The 22,434-nt window shown below is 40.1% G+C and overlaps 1 protein-coding gene across 4 annotated transcripts in view; it reads right to left on the reverse strand.

The window, feature by feature from the left end:
* Window positions 1–21,718, reverse strand: part of Vrk2 (VRK serine/threonine kinase 2) — a 117,342-nt gene extending 95,624 nt beyond the window's left edge. For 3 of the 4 annotated variants that reach the window (XM_048435388.3, XM_048435387.3, XM_048435389.3), the window contains exons 1-2: window positions 19,896–20,013; window positions 19,513–19,653 (exon numbers count right to left, since the gene is read on the reverse strand). In XM_048435388.3, coding sequence (XP_048291345.3) covers window positions 19,513–19,653; window positions 19,896–19,929 — 175 coding nt within the window. In that variant the 5' untranslated portion in view covers window positions 19,930–20,013. Of the gene's footprint in view, window positions 1–19,512; window positions 19,654–19,895; window positions 20,014–21,562 lie in introns of those variants that run through there. The other variant, XM_085692307.2, reaches the window with a different exon arrangement.
* Window positions 21,719–22,434: the final 716 nt, after the last annotated feature.

Raw genomic sequence — 22,434 nt, forward strand, 5'->3', positions numbered from 1 at the left:
TACCTATCTAACTGAAATACATTTCTATATATCTAGGAAACCTAACTAACATGACAAGCTTGACTCTTATACATGACTATCTACTAACCTATATTTCCAAATTATACATTACATTTTGAAATGAGCTGTACAAACATAATACCTTAATCAAGAGCAGACATATACATATAAGAAAATTGACCTAAAATTTGTATCAATAAACAAAGATATGTACCAATGCAAATCTCTATAGCAAATCCCCCCTTTAAATGTAAACAGACATTTATAACAAACATTTAGAGAATCGGGGCACAGTTCTCACCAAATTGCTTTCTGCTTTTGTTGGGCAAAGTAATTTTTGGGAGTGTTAATGGCAACCTCTAGTGGGTCTTGGTTCATCAAACCACACTAGTCTGGAAGGAATTCATAGGTTCTGATCTTTTGTTGAAACAAAGGAAGAACCTATTTTCCAAAGTAACATATCCTTAGACCCATATTTTGAAATCAAGACACCTTTAAGATATATATGTTGGTTTAGCTTAGCATCATGTACAATGAAATGTCTCTTTGTACTTAGTTCCATCACAGTCAAAAAATTCAAAGAAAACACAATAATATACATAATCCAGACACTCTGTGTATATTTCATCTTTACGTGGCTTTTCTTTCCTCTTTTTAACCTATGACTGTCTGTACTCTGTCTTTTTAAAGACTTTTACCTTTTTTGTTAAACCATTTACTTCTTTTTATAACAGTCGACATTCTTTTTCTTTTCTTTCCCACGCCAACGTACATTTATTCAACATTGTGACCCATTTAGAGGTCTTTCTTTTAATCTGAATCTGTCTTTATTGTGTATCTGTAACTATTTTCTGACCAGAAGGGCCTTTTTTTCCCAATGCCTAGCAGGCGTGAAGAGGGCTAATATGATCCTGACTGCTTGCTCTGTCCAGTCCAACATGGCTGCAGCATGTTCGCTGTCTCTGAGAGTCATGTACACTGCCCATTTGTAGGCACATGGCAGGTCTATGCTGCCATTAAGCTCACTGTAGCAGTCTTCTCACAGACCCCATTTAAATGCTCTGGAGCTGGACCTCCCAAAAAGAGTTAGAGCCATTTGTGCTGGCAAACCAGAAAGCAACCATTTTTCTTTTTAAAAGAAGCCCCGCAGTTTTTACTGAACCTCTCTTAAAACAGCCATGGCAGCAATCACCACGAGCACATCTAGAAAAAAAAAAAAAATGTGGCTACCAAGAAACTGTGCTGAACTCTGTTCTTTTGTGTTTAGAATTCCTTTTCAAGCTTTCTCGGGTTTTAAGTGGATTTAGTTGGCCACATTGGCACACCAATTTGTTGTAAGAGGCTGCTTGTTCGTTTCCTGGCTACCCAGACTCTCAAAATGATTACATAGAAATTATATTATTTGCAATACTGTTTGGCCAATAGCTTAAGCGTATTGCTATCTGGCTCGTACATCTAGAATTAACCGATTTCTATTATTTTATATTTTGCCATGAGGCTGGTGGCCTACCAGCAAGGTTTTAGCTTTCCCCTCTGGCAGCTACATGGCTTCTCTTTGACTCTGCCTTCTTTCTCCCAGCATTCACTTTAGTTTTTCCCCACTTAACTCTATTCTGCTAAGTCACTGGCAGAAATAGCTTCTTTATTCACTAACCAATAAAAGCAACACATATACAGAAGGACTTCCCACAGACACTCATTTTTGAAAAGGCTGGACAAGTCTGTAAGCCACTCTAATAAATCGTGTGTGTGTGTGTCCTACACATTCTGTTTCTCTAGAGAACTCTGACTACTGTACTCCTAGAAGTGTTAATTATGGGATGTAAAATGACACACTGTCATTGCTTTAGCCTTCACATGTCTGCAAGGAAATCTTAATCCTTAGACTTTGTGTCGTTTTGTTTTAGAATTCCTCACTTAACAACTATGATTCTGGAATTTAGTGAGTTATGTTCTTTTTTAGAGATTTTTTTAATGATTATTTTTAACTGGGGTGTGTATGTACATGAGTGGGTTCCCACAAAGGCCAGAAATATCAGAGCCCCTGAATCTAGAGTAACAGACAGTAGTGAGTCTTCTAATATGGCTGCTGGGAACCAAACTCAGGTCCTCTGGAAGCGCTTTGTGTGGCTTTGCCCACTGAGCCATCTCTCCAGCCTGAACTATCTTCCTTAGTAAAGAGCTTATAACTTCCTACCTACTGTTAACTAGAAGCTGAATTATAACCCAGCGCTGTAAATTTTATCGGAGTTATTCTGCCAGCTAATCACTAATTGTGGTATATACTATACATAATTCCATTCTGTAAAACTTATATTTTTCAGTCCACTTATTGTTTATCTAATTCCTAAATATTCGTAGACACTGATACATATCTGATTTTGCTTTAGCTGTCTCCATTATTAAGTATATTTGGAGGGTAAAAATACGATGCTTTTGTTAACACATATTTACCATAGTTCACTGATATATTTTTAAAGTATGAGCTACATTTAAAATTTTATTTATAATTTCTATTCTTAAAATTAGCTCCCCAAATTTTACTAAACTAGTCTATATAATAAAAATTTTATTTTTTAACTAAACTTACCTCATTTCCTCCCTTTGTTTTCCTCCCTCCAGTCATTCTCACGTACCCTCCCCTTGCCCATTCTCTCTCAAATTCATGGCCTCCTTTGTTGTAACTACTAGCCTGCTCAGTTTGTATCCAATCCTATTCATGTGTGTGATATATATACAGGTATATATATTCTTCGGAGACAAGTCTCACTCTAAACCCCAGGGTAGCCTCAAGCTAACGATATTCCTCCCAACTCAGCCTCCAGAGTGAATACAGGTGTGAGCCACCATACTCAATTCACATATTATAATTCATTTATTTTTTTGATATTTCAGTCATGTGCTACAAAATGATGTCAGGTTCTCTGAAATCTCACCTATTAATTTTTATCTCCTCAGTAACATAAACTTTGGTCACACAGCATGCTGGAATTACAGTCCTATTTCTCTTAACTATCATGAAGTCTTTCTATATTCTGGGTCTGTAATGTTTTTTGATTTTTTATGGAAAATCTGTGTGCTAGGTTAAGAACCTTCATCATCAGCCCATCCCCATGTTGAAGTCATTTTATAACACACTGAAGTCAGATACAAACAAGAGAAAGTCTAAGTTTTATAGGTCTTTATAATTTCTTTTGACACAATCTGCTAGACATACTGCTAATATTTTCTATACTAATTCTTGATAATTTTTTATATCATCTTTGGCTTAGCTCTGCACTACTTACATTAATAAAATACATGTGTTCTTTTGCTAATGCATCTACAGGTTTTAACATCATCCTCTTTCAGTTGTAGAAGGAATAGGAAAGTTCTCCCCAGTAACCGTCTCTTCGTTCAGAGAAGTTGGATGATACGAACAATTTATATTAAGTAATTAATTTGAGAACACTGAGGCCTGTTCCAAGCTGTCTGCCGCAGAGGAATTTTTTCTGATTACGGAAGTTCATAAAATCTTCTCCTCCTCAACCATATAACATCCTTCCATTAGCTATGTAGATCTTTGCTTTCTTCTCAGAGTTTACTATATATGGGCTTTTCCCCCCATCCACCTCTCAATATTTTGTAAAGAGGGAAGGTTTACACTACTCATAACCATTCTCAATTACACACTGGAGATCTGTTTTAATGCATGATCTCTTGATATCAAGACTATCTAGTACATTGAATACCTTTCCTTCACATTCGACAGAAACTGAAATGAATGACCCTATATCACAGTGTTTTTGTTTTTAACATATTTGAATTTGCTTCCTTTTTCTTTTCTTTTTCTTGAGAGAGTGGTAGAGAAAGAGAGGGAGAGAGAGAGAGAGAGAGAGAGAGAGAGAGAGAGAGAGAGAGAGAGAGAGGGAGTTAAATGCACTGTGTATCTGAGGCTGGCCTTGAACCTCTGATCTTCCAGGTCTCAGCTTTCCAAGTACTGGGATCACATGGGTATGCAATGAGGCTTGCTACAAATATTTTAATTTAATGTAATAGCTTGTATTTTGCTCATTGCTTTTCGTGTTATGTAGACATGTCAAATAAAAAGGTATAAAAACTCTCATTGTAAAACATAGCAAGTACCTGTATCAAGCACCTAAACTCATCTCCACATTAACAATCTTAATTTTTCCCACAAGAGCAACACGAAAGAAAGGTTTTTCAAAATCTAGAGTTCTATTGTAAATACTTTTATCTGAAACAAGTTCTTTAGAACGAGAAAATTCATTAGCAAGATTCTATTTACTCAAGTATTTTTTGTGCTTTGCTTTTGAAAATACCTAGTTTTCTAACTGTGTGTCTTTAAACTATCCTCTAGGAAAGAAAGACAGGTAAGAACTCAGTCTGTAAAGTGGTCTCTCACAGGGTCCTTACATTTACATCAAAATGTGTCATAACAAAAGGGGCTCCTTTTGTTGTCCTTGTTTTTGCTTATTAGACTTAAAACAAATAGCTGGGCAGTGGAGATGCACACTTTAAACCCAGCACTTGGGAGGCAGAGGCAGGTGGATCTCTATTAGTTCGAGGCCAGCCTAGTCTACAAATTGACTTCTCGGACAGCCAGGGCTATATAGAGAAACCCTGTCTTGAAAAATCTAAATAACAAACAAACAAACAACAAACATCCCTATAAATGAGACAAATTTATTCAGCTTTGAATAGCCTGAAAACTCATCAACTCTTTCTCATCAGACCACAGCACACTAGTTGAGTAGTCTCCCTCTTTTTTCACAAGAATATTGTATGACCTAAGCTATAGCACATTTTAAACGTATTTTCTTTTTCAGTGCTCAGCACTGGGTTTACTGTAAACATCAGATGTTCCTTCACAGATTTGGTGATCTGAATAATAAAAACCTACCACCAGGGCCTGCGCCTTGGTTGTCAATCTCAATGAAAATGGCACCACCGTAAACATCACCACTAACAGATTTTGCAAATTAGCTGCCAATACCATCAATCGCTTATTTAGCTGCTGTGTTAGAAATGAGCTTGTCACAAGCATGTCACTTGCCATATTTTCTCTGGCTAGCTATAAACTAAAAGTGTTCACAAGGGACATCAATTATAAAGCAAAGAAGCCTGTGTTCAAAGTAGAAAGGGACAGTCTTTTAAAATGTGGCTTGGAGGCATCTTACTACCTCCATAGGCCTCAATGGCATCAAGTTCCCAAGGAAGGAAATAAGGTATGGAAGCCATTTACGTCAGCACTAGGTACTCTAGGAAACGTTCCAGTAGCCAAGGATGACCTCCTAAGGAGGACTGCACAGGCTCATCTCAGGAGTTATCGGACTCACTGGACATACACACACCTCTCTTTCGTTCTTTATCACGTTTCTGTTCTGTGTTCAGGGTCCCCTCAGTAAGGCATTCTCTCTGCAACTGCTCATTAGAGGGCATGCGGAGTACCTGAAAGGGAGCTGACTGCATTCTTCTAGGCCTCTCATGCATGGTGAAGCTTCCAATTGGTCTTGTTTGAAATGAATTTGTGGGCACTGCCTTTACTCCCCACTAAGCATAGGGGAGAAAAATGGCCAGTGTCTCTGGGGAGTAATTAACAAAAGACAGTTTGTTTCATCTTCATGATAAAATACAGCATTCCGACTAAAAGGCAAATTCATCATTCCCCAAAGTTAAATAGAATGACACTTTAAAAGTAATTCCAGCTGATTAAATTTAGGATTCCGGAAAAAAATTAATTCATGAATATACTCTGAATCTTTCATTTGATTTTAAAATGTATAAATGTTCATTTAACTTTGAGCCCTTGCCTCTCCGAGTTCTATTCTGAGCTAGTCAAACAAGTGGTAGCAGGCATGCTGGGCTCAATACTACCGCCTCTCATATTTAAATACTCTATGTCACTTGGATTGCAAATTAAAGACAGTCTCTGAACACTGACATGTTGCCAATGCCTGACTTCGCAAGGCTTGTTGGTTTTCCTCCACTGTTTGCCTCTGTGTGTGTCAACTTTGGCCTCCTCTGCTTGCTCCCCTGAAGCACCACTGTCTCTTTGAAGGCATGGGCGGCCGACACAGACTACGTGCATTAAACCTTGTGACTAATTATACAGTAAGGAAACGCTGAACCTCAAATATAAAATACCCATGTTTGGAGACTGTGACAAAAGCTTATGACTGTGCGTAAATCCCTCCATCAGACTGTTCGGAGACTTGGGTTAGAGGAGTTCCAGAGCTGGGGATGCAGCTCAGTGACAGAGTGCCTGTGTAGCACACACCAGGCCCTGTGTTCGATTCCCAGCACCACACAAAAGGGCGAGGGAATAGTTTATTTTCTGCTAAGGTTACTTGTGCTTATAACTTTTGTAAAGTTGATTTTTTTACACACTCCATGCCTAGCAAAGAGTAGTGCCCACAGGAAACCATACTTGCCCCTAAAATAGTTAGCACTGGTTACTAAATATATTTCAATTAAATACTACCCAGCAAAACTGTTTTATTCTAAACACAGAAGCGGTCTGATTTAATACAATGGCCATATATTTTTAATTCCTCCATATTATGTATTAGAAGAGCAAACATTTCCCATTAAGTCCTATAATACATGAAAATATTTTAAAGACATTAGAAATAATAAACATAATACACTTGCCCCCAATTCCCTAAAATATACCTAATACTGTCTCTAAACATGAAATTAAAATGTCTTGCACAGAGACCACACACTGTACTTAAAAAGAAAAAAAAAAAACCACAAAATTTAGTGCTCTTTCTAAAATTTTTCTATAGCTTTTTCCCTATGAAAAAATTAGTTTTTAGTAACTCTGGTATGCCTGTTAGGACTGGACAGCATGGTGCAAAGTGATCACGGCCATGTGCAACATGAAGGGTTTGAAAATTTGGTATATGAATAAGCGGTACAATAATGACTGAGGACACATGTCATGGGAACAAAGGGGAAGCCCTGGTTCGCTCCTGCTTGTCTCATCATGCCTAGGGTTACCCGCCAACTGGTCCTAGCAACAACAGGCCTCCTTGACTCCACCCAACAAGTCTAGGTTCTCTGCTGCTTGTGAGACCAGCTCTCCGGAACCTCTCTCCCTCTACACTGAACACGGTTCCCAAGTGCAATCGGTGTACCACGTGACACCAAATCAGTGTTCGAGCAGCAACAATGACTGGGCCACACTAACAAACCAGCCCAGTGCGGGGCAGGGAGTTGCCGTTGTCCAAGACTGTTACCTGAATGGGGAGAAGAGGAGAAAAAGTCGTAACCCACGCTCTCTTCAGAGTCGGCCACAGTAGCTAAGCAGAACAGGTTGGATGAAGGTCTGCATAAAGCCGAAACGTAGAATTTCATTGCCTTTGTTGGCTCGTGTCATTTCTTTAATTAATGTCACTTTCTCTGGTTTAATATCAGAGCAAGTGACAAGAGTACTTCTGGACGAATTGTGTTTTCCGAGGACTGTATGGCACACTCTCCTGCAGTCTGACAGGGGACGTGCCAGTTTTACTTGGCAGTTACAGTGCACCAGCTTTAGTTTTAGTAGTTTAATTTGTGGCAGTTATATGTTTTGAATACGCTGAAGTATTCACAACGGCCTCGTGGAATCTGTTCCATAGATAAAGTTTACACAGTGGAAAAGCAAAAGCAAGGGCTATAATGCCATTAGCGAAGCTGCTCCTGGTCACAGCTGGTCTTACAGGCATGTCTACGAATTTAACAGCATTTAGGAGCTATGAGGAAAATGATCACACGGATGGTGTGCTCTCTTTCTGGTGTGGGGCAGTTCTGTGGTGGGTGTGAGACAATCATAAGGAATATGATGTTTAGAACTCAATTTTATGCAAAATCCATTATTCAAGAAGCAAAGTTTATATACATGATAGACATGCAAGGAAATGAAAGTAAGAATAGGAAGTTTATTATGTATTAAGTTGGTCCTAACATCCCAGTAACCTAAGATTTTATTGACAAAAAAAAAAAATTCAGAAAGATTTCTGCACTGAGGGAAAAGGACTCAACTTTTTCTTTTGGTTTGTTAAGGATCTTCCTGTTTCAGGCTGGAACCCTCTGAAGGCTTTCTATTTGGAGTTTTCCCTTCATCTCCTCCTCTGTACACTTCTGTGAGGCTCCATCAGCTCGTGGTGAGAAGAGCCACCACCACGGAGTTCTACTAAACTTCGCCTGCCCTTTCTAAATTTAGGGTTCTTTACTGCAGCGGGCTGAGGATCTGGCTTTGATTGCACCTGGCTCTGCTGGAGAATAGAAATATTCATCTTCACTGAACGCATGCTGCTTAAGTGCTGGAGGGACTTGCAGGGGAGTCAGTCTCCTCGGAAACTTCATTACAATACTTTCTCTTCCCTACATGAAGTAGTAATTCTCATTCACCAAAGACAGAATTTTGCCTGACACCACCACAGGAGTTCCTGTTTGACTTTCAAAATTAATCAACCTCTAAGCTGGAGTAGAAATGGCATGTCCTTTAACCTTAAGCACAAAAAGCTCTCAACAGACTGCAGTTTTTATATCCCTGGATGGGAGTTTGGGCCCCTGATACTTAAACTTGATTCACATACTGGGTTTCTGGCATGCCTTTGCCCATACCCATCTGCTAGCCTGGCACAGTGCCCATTCAGAAGGTGTGATGCCAGTTTCAATAGGGCATAGGTGCCAATCAAAGATGGGTTTGGAGGGGCAGCATGCAGAACGCAGCAAAAGTCAGCTCTTCTGCCAGGAGATCCTCCTGTTATCATCTAATGCCAATGAAGGGCCACATGCTTCATTGCCTGGGATCACAGTGCATCTGTAGATGTTTCTGGCCTTCATGGATATCTTTCTTCAAATTCATTTCCCTGGACCAAAGATGCTAAGGACAAGCTCAGCCCGCCTGGCTGTTGTTTGTAAAGAAAGAGTACAAGTCTCTAGCAACTGTCTTGCAACAGTTGCTGAGTTTTCCCATCTCTTCTCCTAAAACAGTCTTTGACACAGTGTTCAGGAGGAACAGAGTGCACATGAGAGAGATGTAAGAGGCAAACATTGGGAAGCAGTTTAATTACAAACCAAGCATGGAAGCCGTGCTGAACCCCACACACACTTTGTACCATCTAATGTGAGCGCTGTTAATGTCTAGTGAAGGCTCACCCCGAGTCTTGAAGTTTCCTAGATTTCTTCCTAATTTGTTTCATATACACGGATACCCCTGGGTCTTGAACGGAGGAATATACCTCTTACTATTTATTCCTCTTCTCCCTTCCCTTACAGAAGCAGAAGTCCATCCATATTTCATGAGGAAGCCAGAAGCTCTCGAACTCAGAGAATTCTTTTATTGTGGCAACAGAGGTGAGCTCATTTCATGAAGAAGAAACTTCCCCACAGCAGTGAGTTTCCAATTTAAACAAAGAAAGGAAGAGAAGGAACTTTGACCACTGCAAGAGCCAAGGGATGGCTGCCATGCAGGGAAAGGGAGAAACACTTGAGTGTGAAGCACAAGCAGGGAGCTGATGAACTGCCCATGAGACCACACACTGACATTTAAACTGCTGAAAATGAAGATACAGAAGATAAGATGGTTTTTAAGGTCAGACATTGTCTTTTTTTCTTTTTTAAAGTTAAAACTTCAATGAAGGCTAAGCTTTGGTAGAATCCCTCCCAAAACTTCTTCGCAAAGAATTTTTTTTGGAACATTTGCTCTGGGTAGCCCAAGTTGTCCTGAAACTCTTTATAGACCAGGCTGGCCACGAACTCACAGAGATCCACCTGCCTCTGCCTCCTAAGTACTCTGTGCACCACCACTGCCCAGCAACAAACTTTCTTAATTACCTGGATTTCTTGACTGGGAGGGAAAGGAGCAGCAAACACTGTCTCGTGTAAACTCAAAACTAACAGCCTGCTGACAGCACAAGTAAAATTCAAATTCATATTCTAGATATTTTTACTCACCTATAGGTCTAACACATTAAATAAATTTTAAAAACACAGGTGAACTTGAGTTTATATCTCTTAACTATGCCTTCACTAGGAACTAGTTTATTGTATATATATAATAAATATAGCTACTATAATTTCTAAAACAAATTATCCTTCTTTTCCACTATCCCTTTTTCATTTTCACAAGACTAACTGCCTTCTCTATAAAACATTATCAAAATAACATTTAATATTGCTGCTAGTATTATGATTTGACTTTCCTCAATATTATTCTGCATACCTTAAAAATCAATCCACTTTAGCCAACTAAATAATAAATAAAACAACACTGTGCTACATTCTTCTACTCTTTTATAAGTAAAAACATTTCATCAGAAAACAAGTTAAAGTTGATAATTCCTCAACTCACCCCTCACACACACACAGATTCCTTCTGTTTCTGAAGGCAATGTAATAATAGTAACAAAAATCTCCAAAATGTACTTAACAGAGTTTAACTACTCATCCATAAGTGATGGTCCTTAATACTGAATCACCAAATGGTCCATTTTAGCTATAATGTGTTACTCTTTGTAAAAGACAATAACATCAATTTATTATCAATAAAGCATATGTGCATTTTTTTTTTTAGAGAAGTGGTTTTACAACCTGTAGGTTGGGGTCACAAGACCCTTCTTTTACAGGGGTTGCCTAAAATCATCAGAAACGGGTATTTACAGTTATAAAGTAGCAATGAAGGTAATTTTATGGTTGGGTGTCACCACACCATGAGGAACTGTATTAAAGGGCTGCAGTATTAGGAAGGTTAAGAGCCACTCTTTTTGAGGATTCAGTGAGAGTCACCTTGAGCTGGTCTGTGTCTCACAGACCACATCTATGCCTCCTGACTGGGCTACAGCTGATATCTGTGCTTACGGCAGAGAGCGGAGCAAGTTCACTTGTGTGGGCTGAGTACCACAGTCTCAGTCCTAGTCTCTTCAGCAATGAACTCTTTTAAAGGAAGGTAATAGACATTCATCCTAGAGTTCTTCTTTTCTAAATTTTCATTAAATTTTAGAATCCAATTCCTTTCATATCTGAAGCAAATAGGTAGCAGTCTAAGTGGCGATGTTCACCACATACTGTACCAACCCAGTGAATTTGAAAGGGAACAGACACATGGCAGTAAATAAAACATAAAGGCACCTGGAGACAGTCCCTGTGTTCTTAGTTTTACATTAGTAGCAAATCTACCACAATTCAAGGCAGAAAAAACAGAAAATCCCTCCAATAAAGGTCTCTTCCTAATGTGTGATGGCACCAGATATCTAGAATGGGAAATTCTAAATAGATTCTACTTATTAAGTGCTTACTAGGTTCCAAACTGTTTTAAAACATCTCATTTAATCTATGCAATTATTGCTACAGTTATACAGAATAGAAACAAAAACTCCAGAGAATTAATGAGGTGGATTACTCGGTCTGTCAGTGACTTAGTGGAGCAAGTCAGGTTTCAACTCAGATTTTCCCAGCACCAAAACGCCTGCTCTTATTATGCATGTCTCCCTTGGGTTAGTGGCTTCCATGTTGCATGCAGCATTAAAGGGAATTCAAACCTTCAGTTCTTTCTTTCCCTGGAGTTTCAGAAAGTTTTTTGCTCATTTGGTACTGAAATGACTGCAACTTTCCTGTACCCTAACCAGTTTCTGTCCCTCCTTCCAACCCCCTTTCATATACAAAGAGAGAGCACAGACTTTGTTCTTGCATTCAGACTTCTTTTCCCTCTTATGACGATTGCTATGAATGCTACAGGCACATTATCTCTCCAAGAGTAAACACAGAATTTCTCTGCCCCTTCCCCTTTGCTCCAAGTTGCTGATTACCGACAGGCCTGTGCTATTGATCTCAAAGCTAGAGGACAGTTGTACATGCACAATGAGCTAGGCAGAGCAGCTATTTTCTTCTCAGCCTTAGGCCACGAGCGCTGATAAAGGGGCTGCCAAAGTACTGTGTCTGGGGAGCATACCTGAAAGGAATCACTGGACACGGTTATTAAGTAATGCTTGAATTTAAGTGCTTCTCAATACATATGCACAACATGAAGAGAGCCATGGTAAACTGCCACAATCAGACGGCTTCACCATGATTTCCTTATTTGTAGCTTTGGGAATAATCAGTGAAAACTCACATTAGCAAAGTTGAGCTGACTCTGATTCACTGCAAGCCAATGAAGCATTTGTTGTATAATTCTGAAGAAGGAAGCATTCTCTGTCTCTGTTTCTCTCTCTCTCTCTCTCTCTCTCTCTCTCTCTCTCTCTCTTTCCCTCCTTCCTCCCTTCCTCCCTCTGCCCTCCCTCCCTCCCTCCCTCCCTCCCTATCAGAATAACTGTTTCTTAAAAGTCTGCCCAATGATGGTGAGTATATGCTAGTGCAGGTCTTTCCAGGTACAGTTCCTAAAATTCAGACAGTGGGAAGGAATGCCACCCAACATGCTGGATCTTGAAATGCACTGTAAAACAAGTTATAGCTGGGTCATACAAAACAAAGTAATTAGAAGTCACATGACATGTACTTAGACTAAAAAAACTTTCTGCACTTGAATAGAGATGTCAATTGCTCCAGAGCACAGAGAGTCCTCCCCAGAGCCAAACAAGTGGTGCATATGAATACATAAAGATTCACAAAACATGTATAAACATGATAGTTAATCTTCAATATAAACCTGAATTCAAACAGATGTTATGAATCAAATGGACTTAACAGATATCTATAGAACATTCTACCCAAACACAAAAGAATATACCTTCCTCTCAGCACCTCATGGAAACTTCTCTAAAACTGAACACATACTCGGTAACAAAGCAAACCTCCACAAATACAAAAAAAACTGGACCACCCCCGTGTCTTATTAGATCACCAGGGATTAAAGTTAGAATTTAACAACAATACTACACTCAGAAAGTCTACAAACTCGTGGAAATTGAACACTCAACTACTGAACCAACCCTAAGTCATGGAAGATATAAAGAAAGAAATTAAAGACTTCCTTGAATTCAATAAAAAAAAAAGGAGGCACAACATATCCAAACCTATGGGACACCATGAAAGCAGTCGTAAGAGGAAAGTTCATAGCACTAAGTGCCAACATAAAGAAAATGGAGAAAGCTCACAGCACATCTAAAAGTTCTAGAAAAGAAGAAGCAGATTCACCCAGGAGGAGCAGAAGACAGGGAATAATCAAATTGAGGGCTGAAATCAACAAAATAGAAACAAAGAAAACAATACAAAGAATCAAAGAAACAGAGAGCTGGCACTTTGAGAAAATCAACAAGATAGACAAACCCTTATCCAAACTAAACAAAAGGCACTGAGAGAACATCCAAATTAACAAAATCAGAATGAAAATGGGGACATAAAAACAGACACTAAGGAAATTCAGAGACTCATGAGGTCATACTACAAAAACCTGTACTCCACAAAATTGGAAAATGTAAAAGAAATGGACAATATTTTAGATAGATACCATATAACAAAATTAAATCAAGACAAGTTGAGCAGTTTAAATAGACCTATAAACTTCAAAGAAATAGAAGCTGTCATCAAAACCTACCAACCAAAAAAAGGCCAGGGCCAGATGCAGAATTCTACCAGAACTTCCAATAAGAGCTATACCTATATTCCTCAAAGTGTTTCACATAATAGAAACAAAAGAGACATTGCCAAACTCTTTTTATGAGGCTACAGCTACCCTGATACCAAAAGACTCAACCAAGAAATAAAATTACAGACCAATCTCAGTCATGAACATGGATGCAAATATACTCAATAAAATACTGGCAAACCGAATCCAAGAACACATCAAAAAAAAAAAAAATCATCTAACATGATCAAGTCGGCTTCATCCCAGAGATGCAGGGATGGTTCAACATACAGAAATTTATCAATGTAATCCATTATATAAATAAACTGAAAGAAAAAAAAAACATATCATCATTTCATTAGATGCTGAAAAAGCATTTGACAAAAATCCAACAACCTTTCATGATAAAGGTCTTAGAGATATCAGTGATACAAGAAACATATCTATATATAATAAAAGCAATATACAGCAAGCTGACAGTCAACATCAAATTAAATGGAGAGAAACTCAAAGCAAAACAACTAAAATCAGGAACATGACGAGGCTGTTCACTCTCTCCATATCTCTTCAACATAGTTCTTGAAGTTTTAGCAATCGCAATAATAATACAGAAGGAGATCAAGGGGATTCAAATTGGAAAGGAAGAATTAAAACTTTCATTATTTGCAGATGATATGATAGTGTACATAAGTGACCCCAAAAACTCTACCAGAGAACTTGTACAGCTGATAAATCCCTTCAGTGATGTGGCAGGATACAAGATCAAATAAAAAAAATCATTAGCCCTCCTATACACAAATGATAAAGAAGCTGAGAGGGAAATCATAGAAACATCACCTTTCACAATAGCCACAAATAACACAAAATATCTTGGGGTAACACTAACCAAAGAAGTGAAAGACCAATTTGACAAGAACTTTAAATCTTTGAAGAAAGAAATTAAAGAAGACACGAGAAAATGAAAAGATCCCCCATGTTCTTGGATAGGAAGGATCAACATAGTAAAAATGACAATCCTACCAAAAGCAACCTATAAATTCAATGTAATCCCCATCAAAATTCCAACACAATTCCTCACAGACCTTGAAAGAACAATAATCAACTTCATATGGCAAAAAAAACCCAGGATAGCCAAAACAATCCTGTACAATAAAGGAACTTATGGAGGAATCACCATTCCTGACATTAAGATCTATTACAGAGCTACAGTAATGAAAACAACTTGGTATTGGCATAAAAACAGAGAGGCTGACCAATGGAATCGAATTTAAGACCTGGATATTAATCCACACACCTATGAATACCTGATTTTTGACAAAGAAGCTAAAATTATACAATGGAAAAAAGAATCTTCAGCAAATGGTGCTGGCATAACTGGGTGCCAACATGTAAAAGAATGAAAGTAGATCCATATCTATCGCCATGCACCAAACTCAGGTCCAAATAAATTAAAGACCTTAATATAAATCCACCACACTGAGCCTGATAGAAGAGAAAGTGGGAACTAGTCTTCAATGCATGGGTACAGGAGACCACAATATAACCCCAGTAGCACAGGCACTGAGAGCAACAATAAATAAATGGAACCTCCTGAAACTGAGAAGCTTCTGTAAAGCAAAGGACACAGTCAATAAGACAAAAATGCAGCCTTTACCAACCCCACATCAGACAAAGGACTGATCTCCAAAATAAATAAAGAACTCAAGAAATTAGATAGTAAGATTCTAAATAACCCAATTTAAAAATGCGGTACTGAACAAAACAGAAAATTCTCAACAGAATAATCTCAAATGGCCAAAAGATACTTAAGGAAATGTTCAAAATCCTTAGCTATCAGAGAAATGCAAATCAAAACAACTCTGAGATACCATCTTACACCTGTCAGAATGACTAAGATCAAAAACATCAATGATAGTTTATACTGGAGTAAGGGTTTGGAGTAAGGGGAACACTCATCCATTGTTGGTGGGATTGCAAACTTATACAACCACTTTGGAAATCAATATGGTGGTTTCTCAGAAAATTGTGAATCAACCTACCTCAAGATCCAGCAATACCACTCTTGGGCATATACACAAAAGATGTTCAATTATACTACAAAAGCATTTGTTCAACTATGATTTTTTAGCAGCATTATTTGTAATAGCCAGACCCTGGAAACTACCTAGATGCCATTCAAACAAAAAATGAATAAAGAAAGTGTGGCACATCTACACATTAGGGTACTACTCAGTGGTTAAAAAAAAAAAAAAACAATGACATCTTTAATTTTGCATGCAAATGGATGGAATTAGAAAACACTTTCCTGAGTGAGGTTACCCAGATCAAAAAGATAAATATAAATATGGTATGTACTCACTCATAAGTGGATAATAGCTATAAACAAAGGACATTTAGCCTATAGTTCATGATCCTAGAGAAGCTTAGTAATAAAGTAAACCCAAAGGAAAAAAATATATAGACCCACCTGTAAATTGGAAACAGACAGGACTAGCAGGGCTGGGAGCATGGGGGTGGTAGGAGAAAGGAGGGTAAGAGGAGAGGAGGAAGGGAGAGGGGGAGGGTAGAAGAGAACTTGAGGGAATGGGATGGTCAAAATGGAGGAAGGACAGAGATGAGAGCAAGGAGAGAGTTATCTTGATTGAAGGAGCCATTATGGGGTTATCAGAAACCTGGCTCTGGAGAAATTCCCAGGAATCCAAAAGGATGACCCCGCCTAGGACCCTGGGCAATAAAGGAGAGGGGGTCCAATCTTGACCTGCCCTGTAGTCAGACTGATGAATATCTTAAATATTATCATAAAGCCTTCATCCAGCAAATAATGGAGGCAGAGGCAGAGATTTGCATCGGAGCACTGGATTGAGCTCCCAAGGTTCAGTTGAAGAGTGGGAGGAATGAGAATATGAGCAAGGAGGTCAAGACCATGATGGGTTCACCCACTGAAACAGTTTGCCTGAGCTAATGGGAGCTCACCAAATCCATCCAGACTGGGAAGGACAAGCATGGGACCAAACTAGTTCCTCTGAATGGAGCTGACAGTTGCATGGCTGGGGAAGACTGAGGGGTCATTGGCAGTGGCACTGGGATTTATCCCTACTGCATGTACTGACTTTCTTGGGAACCTATTCTCTTTGGGTATGTACCTTGCTCAGCCTAGATATAGTAGGGAGGGCCTTGGACCTTCCACAAGGCAATGTGCCTTACCCTCTCTGAGGATTGGATGGGAGTCAAGTGGGAGAGTGTGTGGAGGAAATGGAAGGAGGGGAGGAATTAGAAACTTAGACTGGTAATTTTTTAAAAGTCTAATAAAAAAATCTGAATTCAAATAAACACAAATAAATATTTACATTTTAAGAATTGAGAAGGGATAAGACCGTTATAGTTGAATCCTTCCTCCCGTTCCTTGAAATTATTTGAATAACTCAAGTCAGAAAAGTAAGCATGAGATAGGCTGTAGATACAAGGTCACAGTCACAGTAGCAACAATTTATTCACTTCTATCTTTGACCTATGGTCAAGACAATATACTAGAGATCTTAACTCACTGCTGTAGGAAAGAGTTCACTAACCTATTTCAAATAGCACTTATTAGGCAGGTATTCCAACATTCCACACACCCAGCTCTCACTAGACTCATGCCTACATTTTTGCACACCCAGCTCTCACTAGACTCATGTCTACATTTTTGCACACTCGGCATTCACTAGACTCATGCCTACATTTCTGCACACCCAGCATTCACTAGACTCACGCCTACATTTCTGCACACCCAGCTCTCACTAGACTCATGCCTACATTTTTGCACACCTGACATTCACTAGACTCATGCCTACAGTTCTGCACACCCAGCTCTCACTAGACTCATGCCTACATTTTTGCACACCCGGCATTCACCAAACTCATGCCTACAGTTCTGCACACCCAGCTCTCACGGAACTCACGCCTATATTTCTCACGAGCCACTCGTAGTATTAGGCTCTTGACACTTGATGCTCTCTAGATTTGGACTGCCACTCAGACGTAAAGTATTTCCCTATTTCTACATGAACACAACAGAATGAATTATTTGGGATATTTTAAGTTGAATAGTGCATACTAGTAAAATGAATTTCACTTGATGCTCTTAATATTTTTTTAAGGTGGCTCTTTGAAATTTTTTAACTACATAGGTGATTCCCATTATGTTTCTATGGGAAAGTGTTGCCTGTCTATTATCATGTTTAGTTTCGTTTTGTTTGTTTGCTTGGTAACAGGTTCTAATGGTGTAGCCCTGTCTACTTCATCTCAGAACTGGCGGCTGCAGCTCCTGCAGGCTAGGAGCTGCAGGTATAAGCCACCACACACAGTGACACTCTTTAAATTGAGAAACTGCTCTTTACTCAGCCCATAAAATCTTTCTGTCCTAATCTTTTTTATCAATTATATTAGACACAAATAATAGATAGGCAGTTGCTGACTTAGGGAATTTCTTTCATTCATTGAAAACTACAGCCAGGTATGTAATTCCAACCCAAAGAGGAAGGAACAAGAGGACTGGGAGTTCAAGGCTAGCTTTAGCTGCTTGAGACTGTCTCAAAATAAACAAACACAAAAGGCAAAAAAAAAAAAAAGAATAGTATCTTAATCTTTTATGATCCAGAAACATGTCTGTATGACAAGGAACCCAGAATTCCCCGAAAATAGGTTTTCTTTTGTTTATTTGTTTTGATATTTTGAGAATATTTTTAGTCTGATATTTGAGGGGAGGGGTGCTTTGGTTGTTCTTTATTTTTCCTTGTTTATTTTGTGGGGTTGTTCCCCTGGTGTTGTTTGATTGTTTGCCTGAGATATGATATTACTGTGAGGACCTGGTTGCCCTACAACTTCTGACTTAGACCAAGCTGACCTTGTCTCTACCTTTCAAAAGCTGGGGAATGAGTCACCATGCACAAGCCCCAAAAATGTCTATTACAGAAACAGTTATAGGATGGATGGATATATGTAAGATAAGTCTTACATTGTGCTTTTGTTTCAGGTGGGATATGCTTAAGAATGGACCCAAGACTTCATGGGCTACACTCCAAACCCACATTATTCTTTTCTTATCACCAGCATTTTATTCATGAAACGCAATCATGAAATGGATACCTTCTCCACCACACCACAGCATTAAGACAGTCCTAAATGGTCTCTTCAACAGAATTTTTAAATGTTTCAATCCAATGTACTTCTGTACACCCAAGCAGGGTTCCCTACCTGTATCATAAGGCACAGAAGGTAATTTGAGCAACTACTTTGTCAGTTTTTCCAAGAACAGCCTAACTACTAAACTCCAGCCACACAAGAGAAGTTCGTTCATTCCATGTAATAGCTTTCAGTCGCTAAAGCTTGATTTTATATGGAACATCATCATGAAATCGTTAGGCCCTAGCATTGCCTAGATACTAATGATTAAGAGTCATACAGTCAGGGCCAGAATACAGTTGAGCAAGTAAGGGTGTCTAACCACCCGAGGTAAGTCCCAGAACCCATAGAAAGGTGGAAGGAGAGAATCAAAGTTGTCACCTGACCCCCACAAGTGCTTTGTGACATGCCTTAAACACATTATACACATAATCTAATAAGCATTTTTAAGATTTATATTTATATAGTTGTTGTTTATGAGCTATAAAAATCAGCGAAAACAAGTTCCCAAAAAGAAAATTTATATTCTGTCTGGCAGATTGTGCAATTATGCTCTGAAAAGACTTCTAAAAGTTATTGAGGAAAAAAAGACAACAGCAAACACGTTAAAGTCATAACATGGCAGTTATGACTTCAACCTAATGTTCAGCTAATGTACTAAACATTAACTATCTTCAAATTGCTTTAAAATAATTACGAATTCTGCTATTCCAGTTATCCCTTAAAATACCATTGCTATCATAGTTACAATGATTACAGTCATAATTACACTTGGCGATTTAGTCATACGTTACCTAAGTATATCAGTCCAAACCCTCCGGAGCCGATCATCTTGCCGAGTGCCCACTGGTTTCCGTCCATGTCATCCAGAATTTTGCCTTCTGGGAGTGGAACCGGAAGTTTGTATTTCTCTTTTCTTTTCGGTGCCATCACATCTGTTGACAGAGGGGTGAGATAAACAGTGAAAAACAAAACTCGAGCGTCAGAACTCATTTCTTCCAATGTTTTCCCCAGAATGAAGATTAGGATCCTGAAGTCAGTTCCAACTAGAGAAGTCTATCCACCATAATCAAGTTAGAAATCCATATGCTTTGAAAAAAGATACTGGCATATACATTATATATATATTGACTGGGGCTGGAGAGATGGCAGGAGGTTTAGAGCATAGAATGCTTACATAGACGACATGGTTCGGTTCCCAGCACCCACATGGCAGCTTGCAACCCTCTGGACTCCAGCTCCAGAAGTCTGATGCCATTGACCGTTCCCACTGGCACCTGCACGCACACACACACACACACACACACACACACCTAGTTAAAAATAAAAAACAAACCTTTAAAAAATATCCACTGTGTTTCGTTTAAATCAATTCTTCACAACTCTACTTACCGGTTTATTAATACTTAGCAACACTACAGAATACACTTTAAGAAAATGATTTCACACACAAGTAAATACTCATTTGTTGAGAATGCTGTGTTAACATGAGGCCAATAGACTGAAGAGGTATGCGGCTTTAAATTCAAAGGTCAGACACTATGAGCATCAAAGAGCAAGGGTTTTCCTGGCTATCTAATCGGGCAGGTCAGACCACTGGCTAGTTCAGGCTAGTTTTGTTTTTTCTGACATGCCCTCTTACCCACTACCATCAATATGAAAACAGCTTTGCTTTTGAGATTATGGATATACAGATAACAGGTATTCCATCATCCATGAGAAAACCATACAATCTTAATCAATTATCATTGTATACAGATTAGCAAATTACTAATGGGAGCTTTGGGGGGTTGGCCAAGAACATTTATACGGGGCATAAAATTATATTAATAAATATCAGAATAAATGAACGAAACTAAATGTGAAAGCAACCATGAACCTCTTAGAATTTCTAGATAAAAGCAAAAATGAGTTCTGCTTTAGTTTGGTTTCTATTGCTGTGATAAACACCATGGATAAAAGTAACTTGGGACAGAAAGGGCTTATTTCACTCAATAGTTTACAGTCCATCCTGAAGAGGTGTCAGGGCAGAGTTCAAAACAGGAACTCTAGGCAGGGACGGGAGCAGCTAGGAGGGAAGAACCCTGCCTAATGGCTCCTTGCTGCCTGACAGGCTTGGAGGAGTTGGCTTTCTTAAACACACCAGGACCTGCCCGGAGGGCACTGCTTACAGTCATTCCTTCAGAGGGCCATTGGGCCAATCTAATAGAGGCATTTGCTCGTTAAAGTTCCCTCTTCCCAGATGACTCCGGGTGGTGCAAAGTTAACGAACAACCACAACAAAACCCTACCCAGGACAAACGCTTTCGTGAAAATGATTCATAAGTACACCCAGTGCAAACTTTGTCCCATCTTCAGTTTCCTCCACTTACTGAACCCAGTGCCGCCGAGGCCGCCCCTTAAAAATATTCGGACTGAATCCAACCACAACCAGGGCGGGAAACCTAAACTTTGCCTAGCGCACGATGCTGAAGTAGGACGTGTGTCACCGGATCCCCGTAACCGGGCAGAACATCGTGACACCCACGCCAAAGTTGCTGACTGAAACTTTCAAGTCTCCTAGAACAACTTCAGAGCGGGCGGCTACAAAGATACGTGAAGTTTGGGGTACTCGGTACCCCCGGGGTGAGCCGCTCGCCGGGTGCAGACCCCTCCCCCGCAGCGGGCAGCGGCGGCCGTGTTCCCGACCGGACAGTCCCGGGTGTGCAGAGCTAGCGACCGGGTTCCGGGACAGGTCGGTACCCAGGGGCGAGCGGAGGCCCGGCCTGCAGCCGTCCGGACCGCGTGGCAGCCCCCGAGCTGACCTCGGCGACCGAGGGATGGAGGGACGGAGGGAAGACTGACCTGCCGCCCGGGTCCCCGCCGCGCCGGTCTCGGGGCCGAGGCCTCGCAGGCGGGCGGGCAGCGCCAGGCGCCTCCCAGGGGCAGGGCGAGCTCCCGGACCCTCCCCGCAACACCGGCTGCCAGAGGCTACCGAGCCTGCCCGGGACCGACCGGAGGGCGAGGCCAGCGTGAGACTAGAGGGAGGGCCGTCCTTGAGCACGCCCAGGTCTGTCCGGAGCGCCACCCGAGCGGCGTGGGGTGGAGCAACCAGGGCGGGCACTTGTGAACGGGAAGAACTCAAGACTTCCTGTACCAGTCCTGACTACCAACCGCTTTCATATGGGCGCAGCCCTCACCAAGAGCTCGCCCAGCAGCCAGGCACACCCACCCAGCCCTCAGGGACCTGGATTGAAAGTGTGTGCCTCTTGCTGGGGATTGGGGGAGGAGGCTGTACCTGAGTGTGACAGTCCCAGCCAAGACAATGTGACTCGGCCAAGTTTAAAACTTAATTTAGTTGGTACATTTCTACCTCCCGTTTGCAAAATGGAAAAGATTAGTTATTGGGTTTCAAGGTTATTGTGACAACTGAGAGAAATACGTTAAGTATATTTCTAGTTTTTTCTTTGTTTGTTTGTTTGTTTTCAAGACAGGGTTTCTCTGTAGGTTTGGAGCCTGACCTGGAACTAGCTCTTGTAGACCAGAATGACCTCGAATTCACAGAGATCCGCCTGCCTCTGCCTCCGAAGTGCTGAGATTAAAGGTGTGTGCCACCACCACCTAGTTTATTTCTAGCCCTTTGAGGCTGGACAGGAAGTTTCTATTTTAGAGTAAACAAAACAAATCCCCCCCCCAAAAAACCAATTATTTAAACAGTCCTTACGTTCCTTACCTAA

The sequence above is a fragment of the Myodes glareolus genome, chromosome 8 (assembly GCF_982192425.1).
Source record: "Myodes glareolus chromosome 8, mMyoGla1.1, whole genome shotgun sequence".
Taxonomy (NCBI): Eukaryota; Metazoa; Chordata; class Mammalia; order Rodentia; family Cricetidae; genus Myodes; species Myodes glareolus.